The 9,136-nt window shown below is 43.5% G+C and overlaps 1 protein-coding gene across 1 annotated transcript; it reads right to left on the bottom strand.

Annotated features, from left to right (window-relative positions):
• Positions 1 to 292: 292 nt before the first annotated feature.
• On the bottom strand, positions 293 to 7,718 carry F3 (coagulation factor III, tissue factor). The gene is made up of 6 exons (XM_059478054.1): positions 7,253 to 7,718; positions 6,293 to 6,407; positions 4,319 to 4,503; positions 3,738 to 3,919; positions 3,466 to 3,625; positions 293 to 2,363 (listed from the first exon to the last, which is right to left on the bottom strand). Exons 1-6 carry the CDS (start codon positions 7,716 to 7,718, stop codon positions 2,215 to 2,217), a joined length of 1,257 nt encoding a protein of 418 aa, XP_059334037.1. The 3' UTR covers positions 293 to 2,214.
• Between the last annotated feature and the right edge of the window lie 1,418 nt (positions 7,719 to 9,136).

The raw sequence follows: 9,136 nt of genomic DNA, 5'->3' as shown, positions 1-9,136 counted from the left end.
ACCTATTCAGTGCTTGCTGAAGTGAGTTACTGTTGACTCAAAGCCTGCAAAGTATTTGTTCTAACACTTAGTTGAAACTATCAGATTTCCCTGTCTGTATAACTCTAGGTGTAGTGTAACTGGATATACTTTCCAGATAAAGAGCAAGTACCTGCTTCAATAGTGTTTCCTACAAATTGCCAGTGCAGTAGTTTCAGTTTGTTTACCTTTGTCTGCATCCAAAGATAAACAGACCAAGTTAATTTTATCCAAGAAGTGCAAAAACAATAGTAGCAGTTTTGTCGCATCTGAACTAACAGATTATTTCACCAGTTAATATTGTTAAGAGGCAGATAAATACAGGGTTTGTTTCACAGAAACAGAAAAATATTCCTTTTAGTTAGGTAAAGGACATCTCTTTTCAAAAAGTAGTGTTTTTTCCCCTCACAAGTACCGTAAATCTTCTGGCTCAATAAGGCCATGCTGATCAAGTTAAAAGTACCTCTAGTTCAGAATCCTGTTTGACAGGACAATAGAAGGAGCTTGGGAACAGTCTATGAAAAATGTCTCTGCAAAGAGACCTTGGCAATTTAGAGATGGCCAATCACCAGCCATAGGGAGTTCTACAAGGGAAAGTGCTGGGCTTGGCACCTGGCATGGGGCAGCCCTGGTGCACAGACAGGCTGGGGAAGGAGAGGCTGCACAGCAGAAAGGGGCCTGGGGGACCTGGTCAAGGCAAAGTTGAACATGAGCCAGCAGGGCCCTGGCAGCCAGGAGGGACATCCCTGTCCTGGGGACATCAGGGACAGCATCGCAGCCAGGCAAGGGAGGGGATTGTCCCGCTCTGCTCTGAGCTGGGGCGGCCTCACCCTGTGTGCTGGGGGCGGTTCTGGGTGCCACAATCCAAAAAAGACATTGAGCTGTTAGAGAGGGTCCAAAGGATGGTGAAGGCTCCAGAAGGAAAGCTGTGTGAGAAGTGGCTGAGGTCACTTGGTCTGTTCAGCTGGAGAAAAGGAGACTGAGGGGAGACACTTCAACAACCTTGCCAAAGGAAGCAGAGGGGCAGGCGCCAATCTCTTCACTCTCGTGACCAGTGACAGGACTCAAAAATCCAGCATGAAGCTCAGTCAGGGAAGGTTTTGGTTCATATCAGGGAACAGATTTTCACCCAGAGGGTGTTTGGGCACTGGAACAGGCTCCCCAGGGCAGTGGTCACAGCAGCAGCCTGGCAGAGGTCAAGAAGCTGTCAGAGAGCACTCTCAGGTACAGACTGTGACTTGTGGGGATGGTGCTGTGCTGGGCCAGGAGTTGGACTCGATGATCCTGATGGGTCCCTTCCAACTCAGCACATTCTATAATTCTATGATTGTAACAGATCACCAGAATGTTCTAATGACACAGGGCTTCCTGATATCTGGATTTTTTTGTCTGTACTGTCTAGTGGATTTTTTAATCCACATAAAGTTTGGGCTTCAGAATTCCTGTTTCAGAGAGCCTAAAAGGGTCCATTCAATTACCCAATTTTGTTGTTGGGTGTTGGGGAAAATGAAACAGGAAAGCCTTATAAATATGATTGCCTGGCAAAAGATTTTGAGAATATAGAGACTATAAGCGAGATTGAAATGAAAGCAAGCTTTGAGATCCCTTAGTTACTGAACAATGGTGTGGCCACTGAAGGTAATGCCCTTTTGATGAAACAACACCCTCTGCAAGCAGGCAGGTCCAAGGGTCAGAGCAGACCCTGTCAGCTTGGCAGAAGGGGTCTAAAGAGTAGTTTTTAGGGTTTAAAATGTAGCACAATATGGTAATGTAGTGATTCTTATAGGTTGTATGGAAATGCTATAGGATTTGTATCTTGTACTAGATTGGTTAGTGAGAATTAGAATATTCAACATAGAAGATGATTGATTATATTTTAACGGGAGCTTCACTTACTTACTTACTTACTTTCTGTACTCTTACTCTTGCCTCTTGGCTCTTACCCCTTTTATGCTTTTACTCTCTCACCCTCTCATCCTCTCTACCCCTCTCTTCTCTCGGGCCTGCTCTGAGCTGCAGCTGGCAGCTCCCAGCAGGGCCCTGCACCCAGGCCCTTTGCAATAAACTGCAAGTTCCACAACCTGGCTTCAGAGATCTCTCGTCTCCGTCCGTCCTGACCGTGCTACCCCCCGTCACTCCTACAGTTGGGGTTTTTTCTGCTTTGGCTCTGCCACTATTGTCTGCAGTACTTTTTCCTTAGATACCATTAAGCAGCTCCTTTTCTCTCTCAGCTCTTGCTCTCTTTGCTTTCTTGCGTTTACACAGAACCACGGGAAGGACAATGGCGAGAGTGATGACTGCAACTGCTATCACTGCTAAGATGATAAAGACTTCTGTTCCATATTCTGTGGAGGAAATAAAAATCCAAGATTGAGTTATCAGAACCCACAATGTCACAGTGCTACAAACTCTTAGCACTCATTCCACTGAATGAAAAAATGCTTTCTAGATGTTAGTCTCACAGAAGTGGAGTCACCACATCAGCGTGAACCGAACAGATTTTAACATGGATTTGTTGAACTGAAGTAAAGTTTTATTCTACCTCGCTCACTCTAGGTTTTAATCCAGTTTAGTTAGTGCACTAAAGTACCATGCTAATACCACAAGAATAAGTAAAACCATTCCCCCTGCCTGTACATTATTTCTGTCCAAGTGAAAATCTATTCAAGGTTACAAGCTAGAAAAGACCAAGAGAAGATTTTTCTATTTAAATTTTAATGAAATTGTAATTTATCACTTTTGTGGTAAATTCTCTGGATAAGAAAGCTAATTTGAGTTCATTTGCCATTTTAGAAGAGTTTTTTTCTAGAGTGCAAATATTCTTACTCAGGGAGAAGAAAGATACAGTACAGTAATGTGATATTATTTAAGTAATATTGATGACTGTATATTGAAGAAAGTGTTATCCAAATGCCTGGCTGATTCACCTACACTTGCTAACTTATTTACCAGTAAAGAAGCCTATCTGCCAACCTCTGACCTCGTAACAGGAAAGAAAGTCTTATTCTCATCATCTCCTTTTGGCATAACTAAAGGTCAGTTCATTCTACAAGTAAATGGATATGTCGGTTTCCAACACTTTGATGTTTTAGAGCTAATCCTTCAAGCACTTCCTATGGCACCTGCTATTGGAAGGATCCAAGGAAAACAATTCGAAACAAAAATGAAGCTGAAGGCTAGTGGTGACATCTGGAACCTCAGACACCAGTCATCAACTGAGACATTTTAACCAAAACAGTTGGGCAAAACCCTAAAACCAGCTCCAACTTACTAAAGATGGTGGACTCTTACTTAAAGTGAGGTCTTGCCATGAATTTCCATGTTCCACCTGTGTATTCTAACTTACACAGTAAACAGTTTATTTCATTGCAGGCACCAGAATTTAAAGATATGGATTTTTTTGTTAGACTATTAAAGACTGAGTGACAAACCTCATCTGATACTTACCATCTAAGATATTCCTTCCTACACTGGTGCAGAGCATCCTGCTTTCTTGGCCATTACGATTTTCTCTGCGAGAGGGAATGATTCCCTGGACATAGAAGCAGTAGTTCTTTCCGCTGTCAACGCTTACTTCAAAATTATGGCTTTTTGTTGTTACATCTTTCTGTAAAGGAAAAAAAATATTCCAAGTGTCAACTCTGAAGGTAACACAGAAATTGTGTAACTATATAGAATGTAATAATTATTACAGAACAAAAGCTAGAGTTAGACCATACCTTTCCAGAACTTTGATCTTTCCAGTAATAGAGTTTGTATTCCAGGTCATGCTGGAAAATATCTTGAATACTCATAAAGCTTCCATTAGGAAATATGTATGGTGTAAGCGGATCTTTGAACACGACATTCAGTTTGGAACCTTTTTGTGAATAATCCTTTATCTCTGGCTTTCCAATAACAGCTAAACAAAGATTTTTAGAATTTAAAAAATGACATCATTTATATATGACATGCTCTTTTTCCTTCCACCCTCCATTGCCTTCCCTTCTCAAATCTATTACAAGCTTACAAAGCCAGTGAGGGCCTAGATTGTAAACAAGTATCCTCACCTAGTATGCAATGTTAACTAAATGGTCTACTCAGTGTAGTGAGAAACAAATGAGAAACAAACTAAAATCTTTCACCCTCCCCTACAATAGGGAAAGCTTTATGCCTGAATACCTTCTTTTCTGTTATCAGCAGGGTTACCATAAGAATCTATAGAAAAAAATATTTAAGCTCAATCTAAACCTTGTTTAAATCAACAGAAGTAATCTTGAAAATAAATTTATAGTAAGATTTAATTGACAATCCTACTTACTCTGGCTATAAGGTGTAAATTTTTCAGAGACTTCAAAAGGTGGCTCTTCAAAGTTATCCGTCTCCGCAGGCTTTACAGACAGTATGTGTGCTGTATAGGTCTCCTTTACATTCCTGAGCGCATCAGTAACATCACACTCTGTTTCTGATGTCAGTATGCATTTTCTCCTCACGTCAGATGTCTGTCTGAAAAGAGCAAGAAGGAAATGTCAACACTTTTGAACCAGACATATATGTATTACGTACTTAGATACATTAAAAAACATTTTCCCCCTCAAAGTGTATAGATTTCCCTCATCCAATAGAACAGCCTTGCAGGCTAAAAGGAGAAAAGCTCACTATCCTGTACAGCTGTATTTCACAATTCAAAGCAGAATTCAGTAAATCAAGCATGATTGATATTAATTAGAGAAATGTGCCATAGGACACATTTGGTTTTGCATTTATGCAAATGCCACTAAGAACCAGACAGTAGCAGCAAATTTCAATGCAGAATTGCAATTTAAAAACACTGACAAAAAGTATGAACCATGCACTTCTCTTGATTTTTAAATGATAGAAAGGTCCATTTACTTGCGAAATAGCAATGAGACTATGAAAAATGTTAATTTCTCATTTTACTTCCTCACAAGAAGGAACAAAAAAACAGATTAGATATTAATCCTTCAATTCTTTTCCCTCTTTTTGCTGGTGAATTAAGGAAAGCAAAAGCTGTGTGATCTCAACTGGAAGAGCGAGTGCTCCCTGTTTGAATATTAACAAAGTGTTTTTTCTCAAAGTAGATTAAGTTTCCTTGTTTAGAGTCAGCTGAATTCCCTTCTCACTTCATCAGATTTCTTTTGTCACAGATCAGTGAGAGACAGTGCCACAAGAAGTGCACTGAAAAGGGATAGAGGTTTGACCTTTTTGATGAAACAAATGTACTTTGTAAATATACGTACACAAGAAAGCAAACATTTCATCCTACGTCCTCCATAACAGCCACTTCAGTTAAAAGAGATGCCTCTGCTGCAGAACTACACCTGATTCTATATTGAATCTTGGGCAAACAGATTTCAGTTTTTTGCAAGCAAAAAGTCTGGAAAGAAACTCCAGATTCAAAAATATCATAAAATGTGTTCTGCTAAGTGTGTGCTTTTAAGTCCATTAATCTAATCACGCCTAAAGAATGAAAAAGAACATTAAACCATTACACTGGTATTTCACTTTTTAGTCATGAGAGAACACTCATTTATGTGCCACTTTTAGAGACAGTAGAGACTACAGTACCACTTTTTCATTACTATGTAGGAAGTTTGATGATGCATTTTCCCTTTAGGGCATGTTTAATAATGCTCTGTGTATTAAAATGGGAGCTAAAACCAGCACAGATTTATTACTTAACTTCATGGCAAATTTTGTGCAGTTCTGAAAGAGGTATTAGGCACTTCACACAAGCTGGCTATGTTTATATCTACAATATTTTACAGCTTACATAAAATACAATATCAGAGGAAATCTTGGCAGAGGGAAATGAACAAAGGTAATTTTTAGAATTACCCAGTGAGACAAAATTATGAATTACTGTGATTCACCGATTAGAATAAAATGCGGACTCATTTATTAGACACCTCCCAAGACTGAAGACACAAGTCCAGACATCTTGGAAGACATAAGTTGTGTCTAATATGTGGTATGTCAGGTTGAGTATCAACTCCTTCAAAGTATCCTGGCTGGCTCTCTCGAGCAGCACCGAACCCTAGAACTGGAGCTGAACTGATCTAAAGCTCATTTCTCCATTTCTGAAGTGGGCAAAACCAGAAGTCTAAACCTGATATTTTTATAGTTGGACACTAAGAAGTATTAGGCAATTTTCCTAAATCCCAATATTTGAGCACTTTTCCTGTTACATTCCCTTTCAGAAATATTCAAACATGCTTTCTTTTCATTTTCTTCAATTGCCATTAATGAACATATCATGGTGTTATCTACTTACCCATGTATTTCTACAGTATAGAAGTAGCCTGATGGTCTTGGTTGCCACTGTAGTATAGTTTTAAAATTGATTGAAGACCAAGTTATATTGACTGCTGTTGGTAGGTCCTCGTAGCCTTTAAATACAGAAGAGAGTGCCATCAGTCATATTATATATAATTCGTGTTTCCCTGCAGTCATTGCTCAGTTGCCTTAATTGCAACTTGGAAACGTTTTCTTGGGGGAAAACGTTCAGTCCTGCCCTTAGGAAAGGACTGCTCATCTTACTAAAGAAATGAGTCCTGGTAGAAGTGAAGAATGAGAAGACAATTGTTTTCTGTCTTGTAACTCTGAAACTGATGAGGTAATTTAGAGTTCCTTTTTGATCCAAGACCTCCGCAGAAGGTACAAAAGCTTGAACATTCTCGTGAATGAAGCACTGAACAAATGAGGCATAGTTCAAAATCATCCCTAGCTGAATCTGCAGAAAGCGTAAGCTCCTGGATTCCCATTTCCATATCAGTGGTTACCCTACACACCTACAGTATACGAGAGAGGCCACCCCGGGATGAGCTCGTGTCCCCCTCAAGCACATTTTTGGCCAGCCACAGCTGCTTCGGGGACATGCCCAGGACGAAGCCGGATGGGAAAATCCCTCGCAACCCTGTAACCTCTGGAAACCCCTCGACAAGCTCGGAGCTGGGAACAAGGGGAGGAAATCACTCCACTACAGCTGCCCACCCCCGAGGCGGTCCCCGCTCCCATTAATGCCGCGGCCAGTGAGGAGCCCGCAGTGGCGCCCGGCCCGGCCGCCGGAGCGCTGTGCAGGGAGGGCCCGCGTCCCTGTCCCCTGCCCGCCGGCGCGTGGCCGCTCTCCCCGGACTCCCTCAGGGACACCCCGTCCTGGGGCTCCGAGGGACCGATCGCCGGCGCCATCCCTCCCACATCATCCCGCCCCATCCCGTCCCGTCCCGCCACTCACCGGCGGCCAGGGGCCAGAGCAGCGCGCCGAGCAGCAGTGCCCGTGGCGGGACGGCGGCACGCAGCATGCTGGGCGCGCTGAGGGAGCTGCCGCTGACGGCCGCCGCCGCCGCATATATGGGGCAGCGCCGCGCAGAGGCGGGACCCAGGCCGCGCCCCGGGGCCGCGCAGCGGGGGCGAGGGGACGGAGCGCGGCGGAAGCGCTCGGGCATCCCCGATTGAGCAAACACAGCGCGGGATCTTCGAGGAAAGGGAGGGAGGGGCGCTGAGGGACGGACGTGTCCCGCGGGATGCAGCCCCGCCACCGCATCCCCCGGCGCAGGCCGAGCTGGACGTGAGGGCGCACCTGGACATGCCTGCGGTCCGTGTCCCTCTGCCTGGCTGGTGTCATCAGGCCCTTCTACCACCCCTCCCTTCTCCTCTTGGAATTCTGGTGAAACTGGACACCACTGGATAGCCAACTTCATACTCTGCAAACATTTAGCTGCCTGTCGAGGGACACCCCAGCTCGGAAGTGGCTGCTCTGCGGGGCAGCTGGTCATGCAGAAGCGATGTTGAGTTAATTAACTTTGATCCCGTACATTCTGAAGGGCTAAATATGTCAGTCCTTCCCTCGGCACACAGGACATTGGACACAACTGCTCAGCTAGACCACATCCTCCATCCCCTCACAGCGTTCGTAGCGGACTCTGTCAAGGCTCTTCGGTCACACCAGACAGAAAGTAAGTTTCAGGTGTTCAGGGCTTAGTACCTCACTCTCCTATAAGCCAGGGGCACTTAACCCTTTTCCTGTAAGGTCACATTGGAAGGGTATGCCATTTTCAGAGGAGCAGGGAATTGCTGACAGAAGGCGTTCCGGATCTCAGCCTTTGCTGAGGCTCGGGCTCCTGGGCCGTGCGTGGCGATCGCGGTGTCCCCCGGGGCCTTTGTCCGGGGGGGGCTGTGCCTCTGTGTAACGCTCCAGCTCTAGAGGGAGCTGCGCTCGCAGGAGCTCAGGACTCTGCCGCAGGAAGGTGGGAAGCAGACCGTGCAGTAGAACTGTGTCAGAATTCAGGGGGACACACGCATTTACAGTCTTAGACTGACTTACTTTCATTTTGATGCTGACTTGGTACTATGGACGTGGAACGTGTAAGTAAGAGAAGAAGACTAATGGAGAAGTTGAATATTTCATTACCTTTAATTTTCATGATTGACACATACTTGTCTGCAAGCAATCAGTTCTCTCTCATAATGCAAAATAAATGCATATGGAACAAATGACAATATGCATTCAACCAGAGTCTGCATCAGAATCCATATTATTCTAAGGCACACCTAAACCCTTGACTTTTAAGTTATTGACATACCTTCATTAAATCCAGCCATACACCTTCTCATTTTCCTGCTTTGTTTTTCATCAAATTTCAGCACTGTCTGTATGTAGCTGTATGTTAACATTACCTCAGCCAAAAATACTTCCTGCTTTTAACTTGGTGTGGAATACAGATCTTGTGGGGTTTCTAGCTTTTCAGGATGGTGACCTTCTAAGTTGATTTTCAAAGGACTTTAGAAAGAAACAGTACTCACATGTTTAAAGAAAGAGATGCTTATATGAAACATTTAAATCTCCTTTAGGCTTTAATTTCACTTAATTTCATGTAGCTCAGTCACAAAAGATGGAAAGTGGGTCAGTAGTGGTTTCCAGTTTTTATGCAGATAATCTCAGGATGCCCTTCTCCTGACAATTCCTTCTTATTCACATGTCTTCTGTCAAGAGCTCCCACACTTGAGAGAGGTGAGGAACCATCCAGACCTTGTCCAGACTAACCAGTGTGACCACTGCTATCTTATTCCAGTTTCCAGCAAGGTATTTAATGTTCACTAACAATAAGCTCTTAGATGT

The sequence above is a fragment of the Ammospiza nelsoni genome, chromosome 9 (assembly GCF_027579445.1).
Source record: "Ammospiza nelsoni isolate bAmmNel1 chromosome 9, bAmmNel1.pri, whole genome shotgun sequence".
In the NCBI taxonomy this organism is placed as follows: Eukaryota; Metazoa; Chordata; class Aves; order Passeriformes; family Passerellidae; genus Ammospiza; species Ammospiza nelsoni.
This window is presented reverse-complemented; position numbering and strand designations above follow the sequence as displayed.